The sequence below is a fragment of the Pituophis catenifer genome, unplaced genomic scaffold (genome assembly GCF_029215685.1).
Source record: "Pituophis catenifer annectens isolate HBS135680 unplaced genomic scaffold, rPitCat1.0.hap2 SCAF_2, whole genome shotgun sequence".
NCBI lineage: Eukaryota > Metazoa > Chordata > Lepidosauria > Squamata > Colubridae > Pituophis > Pituophis catenifer.
Window position 1 is genome coordinate 294,123,604 of NW_027256882.1, and position 26,499 is coordinate 294,150,102.

Sequence of the window (26,499 nt, forward strand, 5' to 3'; positions counted from 1 at the left end):
GGCTCCAGCACGGGTCCAAAAACTCAGAAGACTGACCCAGCTCGGACCTTGCAACATTATCCTGGGACTCCCAAAGCTGCTTTTTCCAGAGGGAACTGGACTTTCTGGTTTTCCTTTGAAGACATTTTGCTTCTCATCCAAGAAGCTTCTTCAGCTCTCTTGGATGAGAAGCGAAACGTCTTCAAAGAAAAACTGAGAGTGTCCAGTTGCCTCTTGAAAAGGCACCTTTGGGACAACCATGACTTGGGTGACTGAGAGTCTCCATAGACATTATCCTGGGACGCATAGATTTGCCTTCCTTCAATCAACATTAACCGTTCATTTCCTTCTCTTTGTCTTTCATTAGCACCGAGAGAGAAGGAATTAGGGAGAAATTGAAGGCAGGTTTCGTATTATGTGTCCTAAACTGATGTAGGAATTGTCCTAGGAGGCACTCCCAACATTCCTCTTCCGAGCAGTTTTTCTGAAATATAATTTGGTTTCCAAGTGGTCTCTTTTTCAGCAGATACAAGCACCCATCTGCCTTTTTCTGCTCTTCTAAAATCCTAGCATGGTCAGGAAGTCTTCAGGGGCTGAGAGACCGACAACCAGGAAGTAGGGGAAGAGGTAGATTTAAAAAAAGAAAGAAAGAAATCTGGAAGGAGGCAAAGAATACCGATGTTGCTGAGAAACTGACCGGGACATGTTCAGGAAGTCCAAACAAGGTATGCCGTATATATCGGGAAATTCCAACATTCCAAAACCAAATTCTGATTAGTATTTTTTTACAGAACTTGGCTGAGGGAAGACTCGTAAGATTATGCCACCATCTGCTGGAAGAATTTGGAAAGACTTGGCAGAAAGTGGAGAACGAAAAGAAAGGAAACCCAGGACGCCTTGGGGTAAGGTAGTCCTCGACTTACAACAGTTCATTTAGTGACCATTCAAAGTTACAACAGCACAGAAAAAGTGACTTAGGACTGTTTTCCACAGCATTTCCCAGGGTCACACAATCCAGATCCAGACACCTGGTCACTGATTCACATTTACGACGGTTGCAGTGTCCCTGGGTCACGTGATCCCCTTTTGCGACCGTCTGACCAGCAAAGCCAATTCACTTAACAACCTTGTTGCTGATTTAACAACTGCAGAGATTCACCTAACAATGGTGGCAAGAATGGTTCGTAAAATGGGACAAAACTCACTTAAAAATGTCTCACTTAGCAACAGGAATTTTGGGCTCAATTGTGGTCATTTTAATTCTAGTCTTAGAAACAATTCCCCCTAGGAGAGGCAGACGAATATATGATTATTTACAACCTCTGTACTTTTGAACAACTCCCTTAATCCATTTAAAAGTCATTAAATCGATCACAGACCCAGGGTGACCTGGTTTATGACCGGTGCAACTTACAACCTATGAGGCTGGGCTCATTCAGGGCTGAAAGTTGAAAGGACTGCCAGGAACAGATATGAAGAGAGGACCAGTGCTCGGCCACCTTCTGTCTTAACAAACTAGGTTGAGAAATGTCGCATGCTTTCCAAAGGAGATCAGGGCCCATGGGAAGACGCCTTTGGGCTCCAGAGGTCTATGTAGAGTGCAATATTAATACAATATCAGGGGTTTTCAATTCAATTGCATACAATGTGAAGGAAGTGTGTTTTTGTTTTATTTTTATGGGGATTTTAAAAAGTATAATATACAGTGAGGATGGCACTTTAATTGTATGAGGTGCCATGATAATAAAGAAAACTATTAAACTATTAAACTATTATTGCTTGGTCTCGGAGATCCTCCTGATGACCTTGGAGTGGAGTTGACTACTAACAAGACCCGGCTCGATCAGATGGCCACACTGCCGAAAGATTTCTTCCATTGAGTCAGCTGCAGCCTGAGCCACCGAGGCTTCACGATCGCCTTGCAGATCCCGGAGACCTGAAACGAATCCAGAAAACAAAGGATTTCCGGGATCAACCGTGAGAACCAACCCTGATCAGCGAAAGAGCTTCTGGAGAAAAACTCCTTGCTTCAAGCGAGGGAACTTTGAAACTCACCGAGGAAAACTTCTTCAATTTGTTTAGAAGTCACCACATCCGGTTGCATGTATTGCGCGCAGCAGCCTAGGCGCATAAAAAGAAAACGTTGGTGGGGTTAACAGAGACGGCTAAATCGACTGATTCAGGAAAAAAATGTGCAATTCATTGGTTTCCACTTGGAAGAGTCGCTTTGGGACTTTACGGGATGGTTCCAGGGATTGGGTCTGTCTAATAAAAAGAAGGACGAGGGGTAGCCGTTCTTCGTATGTTTTTGTCTCCAGGCCTCACTGGAGGCTTTAAAGAAGAGATTGGACAGCCACTGGTCTGAAATGGTAGAGGGTCTCCTGCTTTAGCAGGGGGTTGGACTAGAAGACCTCTAGGGTCCCTTCCAACTCTATTATTTTATGTTCTAGGACTGTGCAAACAACCATCATCTTGGAAAACAACCTAAGCAGCCTTAAATCCAGTTAAAACTAGAATGGGAGGCCAGCTGGAAATATTTCCAGAGAAAAAACCACTGCTGTGGGGTTACCTATACAGGAGAGAGGGATACAGGCCAGGTAGTCCTCGACTTATAACAGTTCATTGAGTGACCATTCCAAGTTACAATGGCACTGAAAAAAGTGACTTACGACTGATTCTCAAACTTACAAGCATTGCCACATCCCCAAGATCAAAATCCGGATGCTTGGCAAACCGACTCGTACTTATGACGCTTACAGTGTCTTGGAAGTCAAAGATCACTTTTTGCGATCTTCGGATGAGCAAAATCCGGGAGGAAGCCAGATTCATTTAACAACCATGTGACTAACTTAACAACGGCAGCCATACCCTTAAGAAAGAGGGCAGGAACTGCCTGAAAAACTGTTGCGCAATCGTAGCAGTTCCGGAGAAGCCACACGGTATAAGAGCAGCTTCCAGTCTGATTAAGCAACATGGCTTAATTCCGCATAGATTGTTTTGGTGATAAGGCCGCCCGCCTGTCTTGGGTTTTCCTGCCCTCCTTCCAGAGTTGGCATTGGTGATTACCAATTAAGAGGGCAGCTGCCTCACGATGGGAAGAGTTCCGGCTCCTCAGGAATCCCAGCATCTGATCCAACATTGCAGGAAGGTTTTGCTTGCATTTATTCATCTGGGGAACACAAGGCAACAAACAAGCCATTCAACTAGAGAGCTTCCTTTTTTTCTTTCTTTATTTTTTTACCAAGGGGCTGCTTTCTTGGTTAGGTTTCTAGTCCTCGTGTCCTCAACAACTTACTATGACATCATTATACTATGCTATACTTTACTATACTAATTGATATTTATGTTATTAGAGACAGCTTTATCCAAATTAAAAGCATAAAGGAAAATAAAGAAAAATAGCAGATAGTGAAAAACAGAAAATAGAAAAAGAAAAGGGAAAGAAAAATGCTAAGGAAATGGCTTCTGAATTTATAAATGCATTTATATTTTGCCCCCTTCTACGTCCTAATTTCCTTTTCCCACAAACTGCCATTTCTAATCCTCAAACCCACAAACCAGCAAGGTTTCTAGTCCTCATGGTTGCAGGGAACCTCTGCTGTTCCCGAGAGAGCAAAAACCCAAGAAGAATCCCTCTAGTCAGATGAGTCTAGTGGTTAAGGCATCAGGCAACAAACCAGGAGCCGGTGAGTTCTAGTCCCGCCTTCATCATGATAGTGAGCTGGGTGACTTTGAGAGTTCTAGTCCCACCTTTGGCATGAAAGCTGGATGGGTGATTTTGGCTAATTACCAGGAGACGGTGAGTTCTAGTCCCCCCCTTGGGCAAGCAAGCAGACTGGGTGACTTTGGGCCAATGACCAGGGAATGGTGAGTTTTGGTCCTGCCTTAGGCATGAAAGCCAGCTGGGTGACTTTGGGAGTTCTAGTTCCTCCTTAGTCAGGATGGCCAGCTGGGTGACTTTGGTGCAGTCCCTCTCTCTCAGGGCAACCCACCTCACAGGGCTGTTGTGAAGAAAAGAAGAAGTATTAGGGATGCCCACCGTCTTGAACTATTTATAAAAATAAGAAAGGCAGGGCAAAATAAAGAAATAAATGGTTAGCATATTCTAATCTGGAAGAAAACTGGCCAGCTTGGCTCCTACTTACAACCACGTAGCAGATGTTGGAGTACATGCTATGAAGGCTGGTATACATTTCATAGTCAAACAAGTTGCTGGGAAAGCCCCCCCAGTTCATAAAGGACACGCAGGAGTCGAGGGTCTTCCTGGAGACCTGGCCGAGGGAGGAAAGGGGGAGATGCTATCACCTACTTGGGTCCTGAAAGGTCTTCAAGGAAACAACCAAGTTCAGGGAGCACCAAGGACCCCAAAACTTCAGGATTTTCTAGAATCTCTTTGCATTCTCCAGAGTGTCCACGTGGTACAACCACGTTGCTCTGAGTGAAGATGGGGGTACGGGGTGGTCTCACTGAGAAGGTAGCATGATCAGAGCAGGAGCTCAGGTTACGCAGCCCTTCAACTCACCTCTTTCGTCCGATCATTTGACAGCTGTATGAGTAGGGGAACAAAGCTGTTCAGGATGTTTTCAGCCATATTACTATTCTGTATCTCCTTCAGTCCTTTCAGGAGCATGCCAAAAATGGTGATGGAGGTATTCCTCAGTTCGATGTCGTCCTACGAAGGAAGAGAGACAGGTTAGTCCCTCCAATAGCAGAATAGCCATTCAGAAGCTTCTTGAAGGAGAACACACAAGTTCAGAGCACACCTATTCCCAGTTCAATGTCCATGGAGATGGTCAATCATCCAGGTCATGGTTGCCCCAAAGATGGGGATCCCAACTCCAGTATGCTGGCTGGAGAGTTCTGGGAGTTGAAGTCCTCCCCTCTTAAAGTTGCCAAGGTTGAGAAATCCTGATCTAGACCAGTGTTGTTCAATCTTAGCAGCTCCTGCTGGACTTCTCAGGCCAGCAGAGTTGAAGTCCACACATCTTAAAGTGTCTGAGATCAAGCAACACCAATCTAGATGACCAATCTAGGGCATTTTGCTAGATAGGCTGTGTGGTGTTGTAGATTTTCTAGGCGGACACCTGGTTTGGTGAAGCTGAAGAGAGGGGCAACCTTCCTTCTCTTCCACCTCCTCTGGCACTTCTCCAGCTCTCTAGAAGGGCTCCGGGATCATCTGCAAGCTTTCCCCTGTTTCACATCAGCACAACACAGTTGTTGCTGAACTTTGTAAGCATTTTCGATAAAATTGGAATTCTGCAGATGGTACCCAGGTCTTCTTTATGGGAGAAAGAGAGAGATAGAGAGAGAGGGAGAGGGAAAGGGAGGGCGGGAGGGAGGGAAGGAGGGAGGAAGGAGGGAGGGAGAGAGAGAAAAAGAGAGAGAGAGGGAGGAAGGGAGTGAGGAGGGGGAGAAAGAGAGGGAGAGAGAGAGGGAAGAGAGGGAGAGAGGGAGGAAGGGAGAGAGAGGTGGAAAACCAGTTTTTTATGATTTGGTTGACTTACATCATGAAAATATTTTGGAAGGAGCGGAATGAGGTTGACTGCCTTCCATGCATGGGTTTCTATCTCAAGGTATCTGAGGAGGAAACGCAGGGTCCTTATAGCTTCCTTCGCCACGGTCTTCTTTTCGTGACAAGCGCAGTTTAGCACTGGCATCAACAGTGGCTCCAAGATGTTCTTCTGCAGGAAGCAGGGAAAGAAACAAGCAATTAAACACGGTCACTGGAGTTCTCTGAGTCTCGCAGCAATCATGACAAATACAAGAGAAGCCCACAGAGCATAGAAGAAGAGGGTTGAAAAGGAACTTGGAGGTCTTCTGGTCCAACCCCTAGAGACCCTAGACTCTGCTGGACAAATAGCTGTCTGGTCTCTTCTTGAAAAGCTCCAGTGATGGAGCAGCCACAACTTCTGGAGGCAAGTCGTTCCAAGGATTAATTGTTCTCAGGGTCAGGAAATTTCTCCTTAGTTCCAGGTTGCTTCTCTCCTTCATTAGTTCCCATCCGCTGCTTCTCATTCTGCTTTCAGGGGCTTTGGAGAATAGGTTGACCCCCTCTTCTTTGGGGCAGCCCTTCAAATACTGGAAGACTGCTCTCAGGTCTCCCCTGGTCCTTAACAGAATCCCAGAGATGGAAGGGACCTTGGAGGTCTTCTAGTCCAACCCCCTGCTCAAGCCGGAACCCCTAGTCCATTTCAGACAAATGGTTATCCAAACTCTTCTTGAAAAGCTCCAGTGTTGGAGCACCCACAACTTCTGGAGGCAAGTCCTTTCACTGGTTAATTGTTCTCGGTGTCAGGAAATTTATCCTAAGTTCTAGGTTGCTTCTCTCCTTGATTAGTTTCCATCCGTTGCTTCTTGTTCTGCTTTCAGGTGTCCTCCAAGAGGACCTGGCCTCTACTTGCTCCTTCAGATCTTCCAGGGGTGCAGCCATCTTTGTAGAAGAGACACCACTCTAGCTGTCCTCTTTCTGCTGGTTGCCTTCTTCTTCTCCTTCTTCTATCCTTCCCAGCCTTGTAGACTTCCCAGAGAGTGAGGTCACACCTGCTACTACCTTGGAAGCCACTCCCTTCCTGCCCCCCGTCTCTTACCTCAAACGGGTGTTGGATGAGGTTCCCCAATCCTCTAACACTGAAGATCTGTATCAGCGGATATGGCTGGCTCATCCATTCCATCAGCACCTGGAGGATGTCTTGGATGATAAAGAATTGGGAAATTTCCGGATGGTACAGCAGCTGAGGAAGAAGAGTGGAGATACGGAGCATTAGCCAAGCAAAGGAAGGGAACTTCCCTGAGAGCCTCTACTAAAAATGCCACTTTCAGCCATTACGGGGAGAGAAAAAGAAAATAAACACAGTCCTCGGTTAGTGACCGCTGAAAGTCACAACGGCACTGACAAAAGGGATACGTCCATTTTTCAGAATTATGACCATGGTAGCATCATCATGGTCACGTGATCAAAATTTGGGTACTTGCCCGTCCATATTTGAGTTGAAGACGTGGCTCTTTCGTCAACTTAACTGATCCGTTATGGGTGTACATTGTTATAATTTTAAATTGTTTTAATTGGGTTGTTGATTTTAATTTATTGTGATTTGTATTGGATATTGTTTTTGTAAGCCGCCTTGAGTCCCTCGGGAGAATGGCAGCATATAAATCGCAATAATAAATAAATAAATAAATAAATATTTATGACGGTCGCAGTGTTTCGAGCTTACGTCATCCCTTTTGTGACCGTCTGATAGGTCATGTAAAGGATAGTTGCAAGAATACAAAAAATAACCCTGGGCAGCTTTCCTGGAGCTCCAGAAGGTTGGGGTGCATCTCAAGGTCTCCTCACCTCCGAAAAGAAAACCATCCCAATGGTTTTATGTCGTAAATCGGGGTGGCGCAGGTGGATGTTGGCCTGTCGGAACATGACCTTCAGCTCATGTTTTGAGTAGTTGAACAAGTTCCTAAGAGAATAAATATGGAGAGATCAGACAAGATCTGCTGGTGAGGGAGAAGAAAATCTCCAAGCTAGAGAAATCATGATCTGAATTATCGATAAATGAATTACTCAATGAATTACTCCATTTAGAGAATTTCTCACCCTCCCTCTCTCCCTCTCCCCTTCCTCTCCCTTTCTTTCTCTCTCTCCTTCTCTGACTCCCCCTCTTTCCCTCTCCCCTCTCCTCTCTACCCTCCCTCTCTCTTTCACCCTCCCTCTCTCTTTCTCCCTCTCCCCTCCCCTCCCTCTCCTCCACTCTAATCTTTCCTCTCTCTCACTTTTGCCTTCTGTGTCCCTCTCTCTCTTTCTCTCCCTCTCCCCTCTCCCCTCTCTCTCCCCTTCCCTCTCTCTCCCCTCTCCTCTCTCCCCTCCCTCTCTCTTTCACCCTCCCTCTCTCTTTCTCCCTCTCCCCTCCCCTCCCTCTCCTCCCCTCTAATCTTTCCTCTCTCACACTTTTGCCTTCTGTGTCCCTCTCCCTCTTTCTCTCCCTCTCCCCTCTCCCCTCTCTCTCCCCTTCCCTCTCTCTCCCCTTCCCCCTATCTCTCTCCCTCTCCCTCTCCCTCTCCCTCTGCCTCCCCTCCCTCTCTCACCCACTGCCCCTCGTAGCCAAGCTCTTTTGACTTTTAATTTCTTACCGGACCAGGTGGAAAATGCCTTCAAACACACTATCAGGACTCATCAGCATCGCCCAACATCGAACCATGTCTAAGTCCTTGAACTCCTCCTGATAGCCGGTGCACAAGATGAGGTGTTTGACGGCTTCGACTGCGTTGCTAAATGAAACAAAGGAAGAAGAGTTGGTGCCAATCATTCCGCTGATCCCCCTGCACTTACGACCGTTACAGTATCCCTATGGTCATGGGATCAGAAGTCAGACTCTCAGCAACTGACCCATATTTATGACGGTCGCAGTGTCACAGAGTCACGCGATCCCCTTTTGGGACCTTCTGGCAAGCAAAGTCAACCAGGAAGCCAGATTCACCTAACAACCATGGGGCTTAACCAGGGCAATGATTCACTTAACCACTCTGGCAAGAAAGGTTGCAACATGGGACAAAGTTCACTTAACGACTGTTTCACTCAGCAACAGAGTGAAGTGGGGGCCCGTTGTGGTCGTAAGTCGACCTGGGGGAAACCTGTAGGCATCTCCTGAGCTTTGCAGAAATGGAGAAAGGATCCAGATTGGGGCTAGGAGATTCCTTACCCCAGGTGGTTGGTCTCCTCTGACCCGCTCTTGCCTGCTCCCAGCAGGAAATAGATCTGCGTCACGAGCGCCAGGAGCAGGCTGGAGAACTTATTCTGGACAATGGTGGCTGCCTCAGGAAGCGAGAGGAGGAAGGCGAGCGCATTGGTGGCCTAGAAACAGGAGGAGAGGAGAGTCAGCTCGGGCTCATCAGGTTACTTAGATTCATCATCATCTTCTTCTTCTTCTTCTTCTTTTAATGACCCCATAATCCCCTGCGGGGTGGAGTCTGGGCAACTGAATGGAGCTGAGGGTTTACTGGCTGGATGCCCTTCTTGTCGCCAATGCAGAGTTTTGTTCGGCAGATACATTTTCATTGTGCCCAGAGAAAGAAAAAAATCCTCATGTCCATGAAACCTGAACCAGGAATGTCCATGTCTGAGACACGGAGCAAAATTTTGCTAGAAGTGGGACTTCTGAAACTCCCATTCTAGCCCCACTCCAGACTTTGGGAGGCCAGTGGGGTGTAGATACGGAGCAAAAGGGTAAGACAAAACGAGTGGCACAAGTGAGAGAGAACTGGGGACAAAGAGATCGGTAACCTCACGTTTCTCTGTTTGTCTTCATTCCTAAGTGGGCTCTTGACTCTCCACCTATTAGCTGATTGGAGGGGTCCTTGGTGCTGTCTGAGCGTGTTTTTTTTTGTTGCAGATGTTTCATGACCCAACTAGGTAACATCATCAGTGCTCGAAGAGTTAGGCTTAGAGGTAGGGTTAGCCTGGTTGGGTCGTGAAACATCTGCAAGAAAACCACCAAGCTCAGTAAGCACCAAGGACCCCACAGTTCTCCTCCTCCTCCTCCTCCTCCTCCTCCTCCTCCTCCTCCTCCTCCTCCTCCTCCTCCTCCTGCTGATATTACTTGGTTGGGTAATGAAATGTCTGCAAGGAAGCAGCGAAGCTCATAGAGCACCAAGGACCTCACAGTCCTCCTCCTCCCTCTTCCTCTTCTTCCCCTCCACTCCCCAAGCTCCACTCCATTCTAACCTTGATGATGTTACCTAGTTGGGTCATGAGATGGCCTAGTTGGGCCTGCAAGAAAACCACCAAGCTCAGAGGGCACCAAGGACCCCACAGTTCAAACCTGGATTACAAATATTCTCTTCTATTGGTCTTCATTAATTAAATTTCTACACCGGCCATCTGAGCAATCTGACACTGGGCAACAATGTAATAAAACAATATAACACATAATAAAAATACAGATTAAAAATATTTAAAATAAGATATGACACAAAGTAGTCAGTTGTGTTCGCCTTTGTTGGTTCCTATCATGTATTTTCTTAAATCAAACTCTTTTTTAGTTATTTCTGTAAGAAATAACTCAAGAAATGAATAAAGGAATCAATTGAATTATGAATGATTGGATGAGTAAAGGAATTAATAAATGAAGGAATGTATGAATAAATGAATAAATCAATGAATGGATACATGAATGAATGGATTAATGAATAGATGAACTGATGGATGGATGGATGGATGGATGGATGGATGGATGGGTGGGTGGATGGATGGATGGATGGATGGATGGATGGATGGATGGATGGGTGGGTGGGTGGGTGGATGGATGGATGGGTGGATGGATGGATGGATGGATGGATGGATGGATGGATGGATGGAAGGAAGGAAGGAAGGACGGATGGGTGGAAGATGGGTGGATGAATGGATGGATGGATTGATGGATGGATGGATGGATGGATAGATGATAGAACTGGATGGATGGATGGATGGATGGATGGATGGATGGATGGATGGACATCAAAGCTGTTCGGGCAAGGAAGCCCACAGATGCCTCTACTTTCAATGGGGCATTTTGTGGGGGCCTACGTCAAATTTTGCTCCAATTTCAGTCCCCACCAGTTTGCCCTCTGCCTCCCTCCAGCCAGGGCATGCCTGCTCCTGATGAGGAGACCCTCGAGGGCGACTCTTCTGCTCAGCCCCTTCCCCCTTCCCTCAGGCGTGGCCCACCTGTAGATCTAAGGAAAGGAGAGCCGCCGGTTGAGGGCTTACCGCAATGGGCATGATGGATTTGCTATTTCTCCTCCCAAAAGCTTCGGTGGTGGGGTCTTCGTTCTGAAGCCTTTTAAGGAGGGGCTTCATGATCTTCATGTTAGCATAGGGGTCTGCAGCCAGTGCCCTCCATAACTCCTTAGCACTTCTGTGCAGGTGGAAAAATAGATTGGGGGAAAAATCAGATTCTTTCCCCATTCTCGAAGAGACGGCCAGTCCAGAGAGATTAACTCCCACAACGGAAGAAAGGATTAGAGAATGGCCAAATGAACTGCTTTAATGCATGGAAAAAAATATATCTACAGGTAGTTCTCGACTTGCAACCGTTTGTCTAGTAGCCATTCAAAGGAGGGCCTCTGCGCCACCGGAAGTGCCAGGGAACCCAGAACTGGTCAAGGGAAGGGACGTTTCTAGGAGCAGTGTGTCTACAGAATTAACCCAAAGGTGCTTTTCACAGAATGACCGAGTTGGACGGGACCTTGGAGCAGTGGTGAAATTCAAAAATGTTCCCAACTGGTTCTGTGGGCGTTGGTTGGTGGGCATGTGACCGGGTGGCCGTTTCTTGGTGGTCATATGACCAGGCGGCCGTGGCTTGGTGGTTATGTGACCGGGTGGGTGTGGCTGCACAAGCGATTCACACACAATGTAAAAGCAGCTGGACTTCATACAAAATGGCCTCTGCAACAAACAGGAACCTCACTGAGTCACTGACAGCTCAAAAGCAAACTATTAACTTTACACAAAAGTAACACAAAAGCTACACAACTGACTCACACACAATGCAGAAGCAGCTGGACTTTACACAAAATGGCCCCTGCAACAAACAGGAACCTCACTGAGTCACTGAGAGCTCAAAAGCAAACTATCACACTTTACACAAAAGTAACACAAAAGCTACACAACTGACTCACACACAATGCAGAAGCAGCTGGACTTTACACAAAATGGCCTCTGCAACAAACAGGAACTTCACTGAGTCACTGACAGCTCAAAAGCAAACTATTAACTTTACACAAAAGTAACACAAAAGCTACACAACTGACTCACACACAATGCAGAAGCAGCTGGACTTTACACAAAATGGCCCCTGCAACAAACAGGAACCTCACTGAGTCACTGAGAGCTCAAAAGCAAACTATCACACTTTACACAAAAGTAACACAAAAGCTACACAACTGACTCACACACAATGCAGAAGCAGCTGGACTTTACACAAAATGGCCCCTGCAACAAACAGGAACCTCACAGACAATCAGGCACAGCTGATTTTCTCACAGCTGACTGGTAGTAAAAAAATGCTGAAATTAGAAATTAAAAAAAGGTTCTGACATTGCCCAGCACAGCTGATTGTCACACAGCTGATCTTGGAACTTTTTTTTTACTTTTTAAAGCATTTTTTTACTACAGATTGGGCGAATATGTAGTAAAAAAATGCTTTAAAAAAGTAAAAAAAAGTTCCACCCATCGCGCAGCACAGCTGACTGTCATACTTTTTAAAGTGTTTTTTTTTTTTTACTACTGGTTCGGGCAAACAGTAGCAATTATTACTATCGGTTTGGGCGAACCAGACCAAACTGGTAGGATTTCACCCCTGCCTTGGAGGTCTTGTACTCCAAACCGCTTCTCAGGCAGGAAATCTTATCCCATTTCAGACAAATGGCTGCCCAATCTCTTCTTGGAAACCTCCAGTGATGGTGCACCCACAACTTCTGGAGGCAAGTTGTTCCACTGTTGTTGTTTTTTTAATTCGATTTATATGCCGCCCTTCTCCGAAGACTCAGGACGGCTTACAATGTGCTCAGCAATAGCCTTCATCCTTTTGTATATTTATACAGCTTATTGCCCCCACAAACTGGATCCTCATTTCATCTACCTTAGAAAGGATGGAAGGCTGAGTCAACCTTGAGCCTTGGCGAGATTCGAACCCTGCAGTAATTGCAGGCAGCTGGTATTAATAAGCTTAATAACAGGGTGCCTTAAACCCCTGTACTACCAAGGCTCTTAACAATGGTTAATTGTTTGCACTGTTAAGAAAGTTCTGCATATAGTAGGTTGCTTCTGCCTTTGATTCGTGTCCATCCTTTGCTTCTTGTCCTGCCCTCAGGTGGTTTGGAAAATAGGTTGACCCCCTCCTCCTTGTGGCAGCCCCTCAGATGTCAGAACGCTGCTATCCTGTCCCCCCTCAATCCTTCCTTTCATTGAACTAGAGAGACCCAATTCCTGCAACTCTTCTTCATAAGTTTTAGGCTCCGGTTCACTAATCATCTTCGTTGCTCTTCTCTGCACTCTTTCCGAGTCTCTGCATTGTTTCTACAGTGTGGCGACCAAGAAAGTTGAAAAACCAAGGAGGTCCAGCTGCCTTTTGGAAAAGCACCTTTGGGACAACCATGACCTGGATGGTGGAGACAACCAGCCTAGGAAGCCCTCAGAATTCAGATCGACTGCACAGCCAACCAGCGACTGCACTGGCCCTCAACCAACCCACTGCAACCTCCCCCCCAATCAGCACCCCAAGACCCACCCCAAGTCCTTCATTTGTGAGCCACACCTGACCCATCAGAAGACCCTCACCTCATGCAACCCTCATCTGATGTGTCCTCCCCATCACAAGACCCTCACCTGACGTGATCCACAACTGACCAATGACCAGACCCTCACCTGATGTGACTTCTCCATCATAAGACCTACTGACCACACAAAGCCCTTACAAGCAGAAGAACATCAACACTGGCGTTCCCTAAACTCCGCTGAAGATGTTACCTGGCCTGGTAACGAAACGTTCGGAAACCCACCCAGAAGCTCAGAGAACCAACCTCCACCGTCATCCTCTACCCGAGCTATAGGTATTCGCCCCATCGCAAATGGTTGAGAATCTCTGTGGCATATAAGAAAGCAGGAGGCACATCTCCTTGAGGTTCTTCTTACCCATCGCAGGCCACGGAGCACTCGAGGAGAATATCCACGACCCTGTTCACCCGTTTGGACGCCAGATGACACACTGCCTTGAGAGTTTGTTCTTTGGTGGCAGGGTCCGAGATCTTCGGGAGACGCATGTAGATCTCCTTGAGGATCATGGGCAGCTATGGCAAAAGAGAGATCCAAGGGATGAGACCGTCTGCGAGCGTCATAATATGGAACACGTTTGCTAAACCCCTGAATTTCCCATGACCCTGAGGATGCTTAAGAGCCTCAAGAGGTCGTCCAAACCCTGCTTGGCCTTTGTTTTTTAATGTCAACTGGAATGGATCCAGGAACAGATGAGGAACATCCAAACAGACTGATCTCGAACTCAGGACCACCCCAGCCACTAGCAAGGAACCCTGCGGTCCATAGTTCAAATGTTGGGTAGCCGCTAATTCCCCACTTCTGTGCTTTTTCTGGTCTCTTGGACTACCACCTCCATTATCCCCGGTCAAGTCCAGATAGGATGCCTGAAGGCAACTTTTTGATTGATTGATTGATTAATTGATTGATTTAACCCCATCTTTATTACTTTCACGGATAATTTGAAGCGGAGAAGATATCCAGCTTGTACCTTCTCCCTCCTCTTTCCCCCACAATCACCCCCCTGTGAGGTGAGTTGGGCTGAGAGAGAGAGAGAGAGAGAGAGAGAGAGAGAGAGAGAGAGAGAGAGAGAGACTGGCCCAAAGTCACCTGTGTGGCTTTCATGGCTACGACAGGACTTGACCTTCTCCTGCCTTCTAGCCTGGTGCCTTAACCACTGCCAAACTGGCTCTCCAACTGTTATTTCTCATGAAAACAATAGGGCTATTTGTTTTGCCCTTACCTTCTTCTGCAAGGTTTGGCAAACTTTCTCAACAGCCCTAAGATCACCTGGTGGTCTCCCATCCAGCCCTAGCCTTCTTCAATCCAGCCAAAGTGTTGTCACCAAGCCAACAAGGTCTCACCCATTCTCATCTTTCTTTTTGACAAAATCTCCTCTATCCCTTTTGCTCCAAACCCTGCCATTTTCTTACCTCCTCCATCTCCATCCCGCATTCCTCCAAGAACGAATTGAGCAGGAGTCCTGCAGAGTGTGAAATGTTCTTGTCTGGGTCTGTCAGAGCCTCCAGGGCTTTTAAGATCAGGTCGTTTATTTGTGACGGGCTCAGATGCTCGCCAAAGGCCTATCGGAGAGAAGAAAAGGAGACCATGAAGAGATGCATCAGGGTTTTGACTCCCTCCTTCTCTCGACAAGCCAGAGACTTTGACCCAGATTTGGGGACAGCACCCCACGTAGAGAGGCAGGCCTTATTCCGTGTCACCCATCAGGTAAACTAAACTAAAACGTACCTTAGCCATTTTGGAGACGTTATTATAAAATATGGTTGGGCCCGAAAGGAAGAAGTCTTCCCTCAGCCAATTGACGATGTTCCCCTTCTTGTTCTTGGCCTTCTTGTCCATTTCTTTGGCTGTGGAGGGAGGAAAAGAAGAGAAGGTCAGATTTTGGCATTCGGAGCTTCTGAAGATCCTTCGTCTGATGGCCGCTTTAGTCGTTCCAACAGAAGAGAAGATCTGCAGCTCAGGGCTGACCTGAGGGGTCCCTGGTGCTCTCTGGGCTCGGTGGTTTCTTGCAGACATTTCATTGCCCAACTAGGGAAGATCATCAGTGATGATGACCATCAGCCCTGAGAGGGCAAAACTCTCAGTGAAAAGCTCTTTCCCTTCTAGTACTGATGACGTTAGCTAGTTGGGTCATGAAATGTTCACAAGAAAACAACAAAGCTCAGAGAGCACCAAGGACTCCAGTCCTCCTCCTCCTCCTCCTCCTCCTCCTCCTCCTCCTCCTCCTCTTCCCTCCCTCCCTCGCTCCCTCGCTCCCTCCCTCTCTCTTCCTCTCCCTCCCTCCTTCTCTCCCTAGCTGAAACACTTCACGTGAGAAACTCAGCCTTCAAATGACCCCTGGCCCTGAGAGGTGCCAATATCAGCTGCCAATTCCAGGCATCTCTGCCCAGCCCAATGACCAGCAGGCTGGGACACCCAGTGCTCTCCTGGGCAGGGCGCATCCCTGGGGCTCCTGGCAGCCCTTGGAGTCCAACTTTCTCACCCAGTTTGCTCATGATGAGGTGGTGGAGGTGGTAGGCGGCCTCTGCGGACATCTGGCCAACTTCTTCGCTGGTGTCGTTAATGTGCAGGCCCAGCAAAGCCACCAGCTGTCCCAGCAAAGAAAAGTCAGCTGTGGTCTAATGAAAGGAAGCAGGAAGGAGGGGAGAGATGAGAACGGGGGGCTCATGAAGGTTTCAGCCAGCTGAAATCGGAGAATATGAACCATAGCACCATAGAATCCTAGAATCGTCCATTTTAGAATCCTAGAATCACAGAATCTTAGAGACAGAGAATCTTAGAATTTTAGAATCATAGAATTATTGAATATTTGAATCTTAGAATCCTAGAATTTTCAAATCATAATCACAGAATCTTTGAATCAATGAATCTTTGAATCATCAAATCTTTGAATCATAGAATCATAATCATAGAATCATAGAATCTTTGAATAATAGAATATTTGAATCTTCAAATCTTTGAGTCTTCAAATCATAGAGTCATAGAATCATAGCATCACAGAATCTTAGAATCATAACCTTTGAGTCTTCAAATCTTCAAATCTTTGAATCATAGAATTTTGAATCATAGAACCTTAGAATTATAGAATTTTAGAATCACAGAATCATAGAACCTGAGAATCCCAGAACCTCAGTTGCTGGAAGGGACTGTGGAGGTTTTCTCCTCCAACCCCTTGCTCAAGCGGGACTCCTTATATCCTCCTGGTCACATCCCAAAGATGCTTTTTCCAAAAGGACTTTCTTCTTTTTTTCCCTTTATTTCTCACTTCTCACTCTCATCCCAAACGGTGACTTACGTCGAAATTGACGTTTTCAGAAACGAACTTCAGGAGGTGCCTGGTGCTCTTGATGGCCCTCTCTCTCTCGTGACTCTTGGGAGTTTCAATCCAGGGATTCGTGTGCTGCCAGGAAAAACAAAGGAGGAGGAGGAAAGGAAGAATTTGTGATTCACACTTGGAAGAGCCGCAGAATTTGCCAGGACTGGGGAGAAAATTTAAGGAACTAAACAAATTTGAGACGGTGATCAATTTAAGTCTATTCTCGGCTCAAAACTAGAGTAGGAGTTGAAGATTTCTGGAATACAGCTAGTCTTACAACAGTTCATTTATAGTTGTGGTGGCACAGTGGTTAGAATGCAGTATTGCAGGATAATTCTGCCTACTGCCAGCACTTCAGCAGTTCGATCCTGACCGGCTCCAGCCTTCCGTCCAGAATCCGTGACAGAATTGCCAAATCCAGCCTAACCATCTGGCTGACCGTGCGACCAACCCCAAGAAAGAATCACTCTTTACCGTCAAGATCTCCTGCAGGGAATCCAGATTGGGAGCCTCGGACAGCAAGCCGGTGAGCATGGTGTTGCAGGCGTTTGCCGTCTGGTGATAAAAGTCCTAAAAGAAGAACAAGAATGTCCGAAGGAAGAAGTGGTGTAAAGGAAGAACAGCGCCTAAAAGAGGAAGAAATCCAGGGGTGGGGAACTTATGGCCCTTTTAGTACGACTGGTGGACTGCAACTCCCAACAATCCTGAGCCAGCCATGGACTTCTGGGAGTTGAAGTCCACAAGTCTGCAGTAAATGGAGTGGCCCACCTTGCAGGGCTGATTTTTCTTCCAGAGTTGGAGGAAATTCTTTCTCGGCTGAACACGAGGAACAAAAGGACTTCCTTCCTGTTATCGTTCAGAACAGACCGACTAAAAGGTTGAATGTCTTCCTTAACAGTTTTGGGATATTCAAATACAGGCAGTCCTGAACCTACGACCACAATTGCACCCTAATTTCCATTGCTAAGCGAGACATTAGTGAAGTGAATTTTTCCCTCGTTTTATGACCTTTCTTGCCACTGACTGTTGTTGTTAAGTTAGCCACATGGTTCTTAAGTGAATCGGGCTTCCCCCTTGACTGGTGCGACTGTTGTAAATCTGAACCAGTTGTTAAGCGTCTGAATTCTGAGACTACCTAGGAATCACAGCTAGTGAATGCAGAACATGGTTGTTCTGCCCCACCGTGGCCCTTCTTTTGTTCGGGGGCAAAGGCGGGAGATGGGAATTGGTCTTGAGAAGACACTTCAACCAGAACACAAAAGAGAAGTGGAGGAAGAGAGAAAAGATGGCGAGGAAAACCATATGGAGATGCTTAGGACTTAAGAATAGTCCTATGTTCCAGTAACGTATAATGAGAAGTGGACGCATACTTTCAGGACCAAAGATGAAGGGACAGGCCAAGGTGCCATTGGGATTGAAGGATGGATCTAGAGTTTTTGAGGAGATCTTGAATCATGTTTACCAGATCCTTGTTTCCAGGTGGATCTCAGAGGGCTTTACTCATCTGGACTGCTCACCTGAGTTTGAGTTGATTGCCCTGGGCTGTTCGCTTTCAGGGTGGTCATCTTGAAAGCCGGCAAGGAAAACACCTTCTGGATGCTTTTGCTCACCACTTTTGATCTCATCTCGGAGTTCAAGGCGGGTTTCATACGGCTGATGAAAGGCAAGAAAAGAGGAGGAGGTTGAGAAGATCATAGACTCATTGGGCTAAAAGGGACCTCGGAGGTCTTCTACTCCAACCCTTGCTTGATGGTCCTTCAACCATCCCAGTCATATGGTTGCCAACTCTTTTCTTGAAAACCTCGAGTGATGGAGCACCCCCAACTTCTGGAGGCAAATCGTTCCACCGATTGATTGTTCTCAGTGTCGGGAAATTTCTCCTGGATCTCTCTTTGATAAGCTTCCATACATCGCTTCTTATCTTGCTCTCAGGTACTCTGGAGAGGAGGTTGAGCCCCTCCTCACTGTGAGAGCCCTTCAAATATCAGAACTCTGCTACCATGCCTTCCCTGGTCCTTCTCTTCACTAGACTAGCCAGGCCCAGTTCCTGCAACCGTCCATTGTCTGTTTGGGCCTCCAATCCCCTAATTATCTTGGTTGCTCTTCTCTAAACTCTTTCTAGAGTCTCAACATCTTTTTTATATTGTGATATAATCTCTTTTTCTTTCTCTTTCTCTTTCTCTTTCTCTTTCTCTTTCTCTTTCTCTTTCTCTTTCTCTTTCTCTCTCTCTCTCTCTCTTTCATCTCTCATCTCTCTTCTCTCTAATCTACTAGACCAGACCACGAGAAACACTCCCACCAATCCTGAGAAGACAAGCCATGGATTTGAATTTAAAGTGAGAGCAAACCCCACTTCCTTCTAGCCCTGATGATGTTACCTTGTTGGGTCATGAAATGTTTGCAAGAAAACCACCACGCTAAGAGAAAACCAAGGACCCCTCACACCTAAAGAAGCATGCTCACCTAGTTTCCCATATTTCTCAACTGCCCAGATTGGCAGCGTGCAAATTCTTCACCCTTCCAAATTCTGGGGCTGACCTGCTAACTCAATGCATGCTCTACAGCAGGGGCATCAAACTCAAGGCCCTGGGATGGATGCGGCCTGCGATGTGGTCGGATCTGGTCCGTGGGGGCCATCCTGGTCTTCCCAGTGCAAAGAGGAAAGATCGGGCCAGCGTGGCTTCCGACCGGTCTACCCAATGCGAAGAGGAAACATGCCAGCAGTTTGGGGAGTGACATCAAGCTGGCCACACCCACCCCATCGGCCACACCCACTCATTTGGCGACCCCCGCTCACCCCCCGCATCAGGGCAAAAACAGCTCTGATGCGGCCCTCAATGAAATTGAGTTTGACACGCCTGCTCTAGAGCATGGGGACTTGGCATTGAAATCGCATCACTGGGTCCAACTCCAAGTTCCTACCGAGCTGGTGGGAAGATGAGGGCGGAGCAGGTAGGTACCTTATGCAGGTGATGGTGACGATTGCTTGATGGAGATTTACGATGGACAAGGGTCTCGCGGGCTGATCTTCAATGACTTCCTGAAAGAAGAAAGAAACACATCTAAGAAAGCTCCTGAGATATGGCCACCATCCAGCTGCCCCTCTTCCCAGCCCTATGCTTTTCCTGGTTGACACAGGAAGTCCCCAACTTACAACTGGTTGCTTAGCCACCATTTAAAGTTTTGAGGGATCTCTCCAGGACTACTTATGACCCAGATGCAAAGTTCCAAGAGACGTCCCTTCCTCAGGGACCATATTTTGGTCACTTGGCAACCAGTGTCCCGTGACCATGATTTAAGTCAGGGATTGGTAACTGCTCTTTATGACCTATATAAAATTGGGAAGCCAGATTCACTTAACTACCATGCAAATAATTTAAGGAAAATGATTCAGCTAACAACAGTGGCAAGACAGGTCATACAATGGGCAGAATTCACTTAACAAATGTCCCACTTAGCAACAAAAATATTTTGGGCTCAATTGATTGGTATTCAATTCGATTCAAATTCACTTTCAAAAATAAATAAGCCCAGGAGCACCTGCCTCCCTTCCCTCTCCCCACTTACAATGATGTTTATGACCAATTCCTGTTTATGGGGCAAATGGATGTCTTGCCTCCTGCTGTAGGCAACAGCTTTGGTGATCATGATGATGGACCTCATGAACGCTGTCTTCAGCCCTTCGTCCTGGAAAACACACGTGGGAATAGGGTGGGGTCAGAAAAACCAAAGGAAGGGCCTCCGGTTGAAATTCCGGCACCTTCGGAAGTGAGCTCCACAGCCCCGTTCCTAGCTCTCTCTGTCGGGGGCTTCATTCGAAGCCATAGCCACCCTGTAGGGGTGGTGAAGCAAAGGGGGACCACCTTGCAGGTTGAGGGGAGCCGCATCTCCCCTCCCTGACTCGGAAAAACCTCTCATCTGAAGACTAGGAGTAGCAGCATTCAAAAATGGCTGCCATGAAGCCGGGGAACATCCAGAAACCATCAGTTTGTGCAGGAAAAGAGAAATGGTGAATGATGTGTTGTAATATATAATTGGATATATAAAAATGACTTGAGGAGTGGAGGATCCCTGAAGCAACTAACTGATTTGATTGAACATTGATGAGACATTAAAATTTGACTTGGAGGCTTGGTTTCTGAACCGATGATTGTGGAGATTTAAACAGAACGGAGTCAATGATTCAAAGCATTAAGGACCTTATACTGGATATATGAATAATAAAACAGATGATCATGTCTTTGAATATAATAATGTGAAGGGGGAAAATGTTAAAAGTTTAGAATGGAAGGGTGGTAAAGCAATGTATTCATGATATGGATTAAGGAAAATGGAATGTAATAATTATGAATATATTTGTATTGAATTATATGATACTCAGATACCACACCATTCACATAATGATATGTATAAACTACACAAATATAAAAAAAAATTATTCAAAAAAAGAAAGAAAGAAAGAAAGAAAAACCAAAAGGAAGAGGATGTAATTATTTATTTAAACCTTTAGGTAGCCGATTGTCTTTGGTTGAACTCTGGGGGCTCACAATCAAAACATCACTGGGCATTCTGGGTTCTAGTCCTGCCTTAGGTATGAAAGCTGGATTGGTAACTTTGGGCCAATGACCAACAAACTGTGAGTTCTAGTCCCGCCTTAGGATGAAAGGCAGCTGAGAGACTTTGGCCAATCACCAGGAGACTGTGAGTTCTAGTCCCGCCTTAGGATGAAAGGCAGCTGAGAGACTTTGGGCCAATCACCAGGAGACTGTGAGTTCTAGTCCCGCCTTAGGATGAAAGGCAGCTGAGAGACTTTGGCCAATCACCAGGAGACTGTGAGTTCTAGTCCCGCCTTAGGCATGAGGGCTGGCTGAGTGAGTTGACTCACACAACATCACAGAGTTGTTGTTGTGTGGAAAGGAAGAAAGCGTATAATGCACATGTGCTGCCTTGAGTATAATAAATGCAGCATGACCATAGATCCTCCTCCTCCTCCTCCTCCTCTCCCACAACATGCTAGTTGGGTCATGAATTGCCTTTAAGAAAGCAATCAAGCTAAGGACTCCGGATTATAATTGTTCTCGTAATTAAACTCAGCATTAAGAGAAATATAGGGTGGAAGCCAGCCTACCTTGTTCCTGGTGGAATACTGGTCGAGTATTTCTGAAATAATGTTGTCCATGAGAGGCACCATGTCTTCTACTTGCGCTCCCAGGACTGCCTGGCCGTAGCAGAGGATTAGTGTGGTCCGAATCCGTCTCTCGGAGAGAGTCTGTGACTCCTGTCAGTACAAAGACGAGGGGGTCAAGCTATTTCCCAGAGCACCAGAAGACAAGAGAAGAAGCAATGGATGGAAAGTGACCAATCTAAGGAGACCAGACAGCCTGGTGCATAAGTCCTTCCAAGCACTTTGGACTTTCCTTCCCAGAATCCCACAGGCTCCTTCTGAACTTCTCTTCAGACCTTGCAACCCCATCCCTGGTCTTACCTCAATGGCGGCTTCCAGCGCAAAAGGTGCCTTGGGCTGCCTGAAATGTCCAGCCTCTTTCAGGACCTCCAGAATCTCAGGCAGGTGGCAAAAGGCAACCATTCGAATGGTTTCCGAGATTCCCTAGGCAAAGCGATGTTGTAAATTAGGACATTTGCACATTTTCTTTCTCTTTCTCTTCCGCTTTCTCCTCCCCTTCTCCACCTCCTGTTCCTCCTCCTCCTCCTCTCTGCAAACCCCAGGCCCTTCTAGCACTGATGAAATTACCTAGCTGGGTAATGAAATGTCTGCAAGAAAACATCCAAGCTCAGAGAGCACCAAGGACCCCACAAAGATGGAGGTCTCAGCCCCCACAGGCATCCCACTCCCACTCACCTCTCGGTCTGTTTCTTCCTGGAACGAAAAATTTAGAAGGCTTTTGAGCTGTTCCATCACCAGGTCCTTCTGCCTTGAGTTTCGCAGTTTAACGCCATAATATTTGTATAGGTTAATCTGAAGGTGGGAAAAAGTGTCCGTGAGTCCTAGGGAGCTCCACCAATCGGCCAGGAAAAGGAAATATAGGACAAATTATGATCAAAAATGGACTCCCTTTAGCCAAGCACAAGGAAAGTGGTCCCGGGTGATCTGATCGGGGAGATGGGCAGAATATAAATCTAATAAATCAATAATTGCCATTTTGACTTTCTTCTTCTTCTTAAAAAGCTACTTTAACCCCTCCCCCATCCCTATGGGTGCCCTTGCTGATTCTCTGTTTGGGGGTCCTGATATGCTTTATGGTTTCTGTGGAGATCGTGCAGCTTCATCTTTTTAAATGCATTAGCTCTCCGTGGTGGATTGGGACAACTAACCATGGCCTACTTGCCTTGGCCAACTCACCAGGGAACAAGAGTTACACTAATAGCAGGCTTCCAATATCTCAGGGGCTGCCACAAAGAGTGGGGGTCAGCCTATTCTCCAAAGCACCCGAAGGCAAGACAAGAAACAATGGGTGGAAACTTGTCAAGGAGAGAACCAATCTAGAACCAAGGAGAAACTTCCAAACAGTGAGAACAATTAACCAGTGGAACAGTTTGCCTCCAGAAGTTGTGGCTGCTGCATCACTGGAGGCTTTTAAGAAGAGATTGGACAACCATTTGCCTGAAATGGTAAAGGGTTTCCTCCTTGAGTAGGGGGTTGGACTAGAAGACCTCCAAGGCCCCTTCCAAGTCTGTAATTCTATTATTCATTTGTCTGTCTAATATCGAAGAAACGCTGGAACAGAAGCGTCAAAGAAAGGATGCCAAAGGAAGGACAAAATGAGACACAAACGACAAACATTAAAATGATTTTTAACATTATTGGAGAGAACGGAATTGTTGAATTAACCCTCAGCAAGTCTGCTGTGGCTCGTGGGCATCCACGGTGAGTTGGCCACGGCAAGTCATCCTCTTCTGACGTTGCATCTAAGACAACTGCGGCCCTAAAAGTGTAAAACCTCCACATATTTACCTTGTCTTTAGACAAGACCTGGGACGTGCTTTGCTCCTGGTCGATGGGCGGCAATGGGCTTGTTTTCCTCCTAGGCAGTTTGTGGTCTGAAGGAATCTGCTTTGCCAACAACAACAAGAACAACAAAAAAGAAGTTGTGAGAAAGTGAAGGAGCAGAGGAAGGAACAGCTTTCTGTGTGTTTCCAAGGGGAGGGTTGGTTTCCCTTCTGCGTCCGGATGCATATTATAATTAATTTGACTTTTCTAGCTGGGACAGACACGAAGCACGTAACAAGGACCATCCGGATTGTATCAGCTGGAGCTGAGGCAGCTTTTGAGATGAACGGTTGGAAAATCTCTGCCACAAATTGTGAGAACTTGATTTATCACCATTTATTGTTGGGGCCCTCCAGCAGCTGAATCAGAGGAGGAAGAGGAGGAGGCGTAGGAGTCAGGGCCAGCATCAGGGCAACCTGAGAGCTCCAAGGGGGAAGAGGGAATGGAGCTGTCAGAGAGAGAGAGACAGAGGTGGAGTCTGGGCCGTCCATCAGCCCTCAGATGGAGAGTCAACAGTTCCCAGGTCTGGAGGTGGCTGATGAGGAAGAGGAGGAACAGCTGGGTCCAGAGCCTGACGTGTGGATGCGCAGAAGGCAGAGGAGAGGAGAGCCGGGGAATTCTATGGACCGGTCCTTGGGACGGAAGAGACACCACTGCTAGCGAAGCCCCACCCTATCTCTGAGGATAAAAGGCAGGGGGTGGGGATGAATAGATGTGGCAGACAACTATTCTTCTCTCTGCCGGATGGACTTCTTAGCCTGCAGTGAGAAAGAAACTTTTTGTCGGGGCTGCTGGCTCTCCTCATAAAGGAATCTTTGAGTTCACTTCAGAGGGTTTGTCGTGTTTGGGTCAGAACATTTATTTACTGACTGTTCGAAGTTCTAACGAATAGTTTACAACTGAAAAAAAGGGACTTTGTTTTTCACACTCAGGACCATTTCGCATTTCCGTGGCATGCAGAGAGCTTCCGGTCCCGATTGTTGCTGCCCAGCATTCAGTGCCAGACAGTGCAACAGGGCGGATGGTTGTCTTGTAGATCTTAGATTTAAGATGGGTGGCCATTCGTCTGTCCAGTAACACACTGGTGAGTTCTCGCCATTCTCCTTCGCTCGCACCTCGCCATTGATGTCACCATTGACATTGGAGGTGGGATCGCAGATACCAAAAAATGTCCACCTTCTTTAGGTTTTCTCCATTGATTTGAAGCATTCCAGGGGTGGTGACAGTCCCTAAGTACCCAGTTGTCTTGATGTTGAGGTGGAGTCCGAAATGGTTGAGGCGATCATTCCATGGTCGTTCCATGATCCTTCCAGCAAGGACCCCATAGTTCAGCAAATTCTCCATAACTACATTTGTCTCCTTTTGGGATAAATGATCTCCACCGAGGCAGCCCTGGCTTCTGCAACCTCTCCACGATGGACCTCCGGGCCCACCGCGACACAAACCCAGCTGCTTACCTGGAAAGGACGAAGATGGTCCAAGATGGTCTCTAATATTTCTCTCTCATCCATGAGGTCCAACATTTCTTTGACGGGTCTGCCTTTCAATGGCTTCGTGCTCTCCCATAAATTTCTGAAGCGCTCGTCCGAGAGTTCTGAGAAGAAGAGACAGACAGAGATTGATGGGCAATTCGACAGGACAAGCCTTCTCAAAGCAGAGAGAGAAAAAGTGTGCATAGTGGATCACCAGGCTGAGCCTGAGGGAGGAGTCAAACGCGTCATACGTCTCGAGTCCCTGATCTTCATGTCCTTAGACAACCATCTTATATATGGAATTGGAATTTTTTATTGCTTTGAAATTTCATGATGTCGTAATGTTATAATTTAGATCTAGCCTTTGAAAAAGGCTAAGAGGGAGGGGTCTTTCCTCACCTCTGAGGGCAAGATGTTCCCTAATACAGTGGCAGCGGTAGAGAAGACCCTCTTCCTAGATCCCACCAGTCAAAACTCTTTGACTGATGGAGTCTGCACCATAACGTCCCTGCCTAATGAAGGACGATTGCAGGATTTGGATTTGGGGAGTCTAGGAAAAGGAAGGAAGGGTGTACTAGTGACATGAGAGCAGTCTTCCAGTGTTTGACGGGCTGCCACACAGAGGAGGGGGTCAACTTATTTTCCAGAGCACCAGAAGGCAGGAAGAGAAACAATGGATGGAAGCTACTCAAGGAGAGAAGCAACCTGGAATTAAGGAGACACTTCCAAACAGTGAGGACAATCAACCAATGGAATGGCTTCCCACCAGAAATCGTGGGTGCTTCATCACTGGAGCCTTTGAAGAAGAGACTGGGTAGCCATTTGTCTGGGATTGTATAGCATCTCCTGCTTGAGCAGGAGGTTGGATTGGAAGACCTCCAAGGTCCCTTCTGGCTCTGTTCTGATTGATTGATGGATTGATTGATGGATGGATTGATTGTGTGGGGTGGGCTGATGTGAAAGGACAAGGCTGATTCCATAGGTAGCCCAGCCCTGTGTTGTCTATACCTGGATACGAAGGCAGGACAGCATCTGGAGAGCGTTTTCTTCCTGGAGCCCTTTCCCTCTCGGGCCTCCTTGGCAAGGGAGGGGGCTCTTTCTGGCCAGCCTTGATCTCCCCCTGAGGAGCCCTCGGAGGGGTCCTGGCAGTTGTCCTTCGCACTAAATCGGGCAGCCCCAGTGCTGGAGGCTGCATCTTCTTCCTGATGTCCACTGGAGCTGACTTCACAAGGAGGGGTAAGACCTGCGTGGTTCTTTGAGTGGCCGAAGAAGTGGACGGGTGGGCTTCTTGGTTGTTCCACTGCCGTGGGTCATTACTGCTGATTTGTGGATGGGTCTCCTTGCTGTCCTTCTTCTGCAAGAAGGGCAACTTCTTCAGCATGTGGTCCATTCTCTCGTGAAGAGGGAGTTCTTGAACTGGAGG

At 46.9% G+C, this 26,499-nt stretch overlaps 1 protein-coding gene across 1 annotated transcript; it reads right to left on the reverse strand.

The window, feature by feature from the left end:
* Window positions 1–1,751: 1,751 nt before the first annotated feature.
* Window positions 1,752–26,499, reverse strand: LOC139311558 (maestro heat-like repeat family member 5). Its single transcript, XM_070936018.1, has 26 exons — window positions 26,085–26,499; window positions 25,062–25,198; window positions 23,569–23,664; window positions 22,456–22,572; window positions 22,081–22,203; window positions 21,724–21,873; window positions 20,163–20,282; window positions 19,556–19,635; window positions 18,113–18,248; window positions 17,070–17,165; window positions 16,575–16,679; window positions 15,762–15,897; window positions 15,008–15,126; window positions 14,692–14,841; window positions 13,640–13,794; window positions 10,715–10,862; window positions 8,670–8,821; window positions 8,101–8,238; window positions 7,316–7,430; window positions 6,567–6,710; window positions 5,484–5,660; window positions 4,502–4,651; window positions 4,125–4,250; window positions 3,046–3,148; window positions 2,035–2,100; window positions 1,752–1,915 (listed from the first exon to the last, which is right to left on the reverse strand). The coding sequence occupies exons 1-26, from the start codon at window positions 26,464–26,466 to the stop codon at window positions 1,752–1,754; spliced, it is 3,585 nt and encodes a 1,194-aa protein (XP_070792119.1). The 5' UTR covers window positions 26,467–26,499.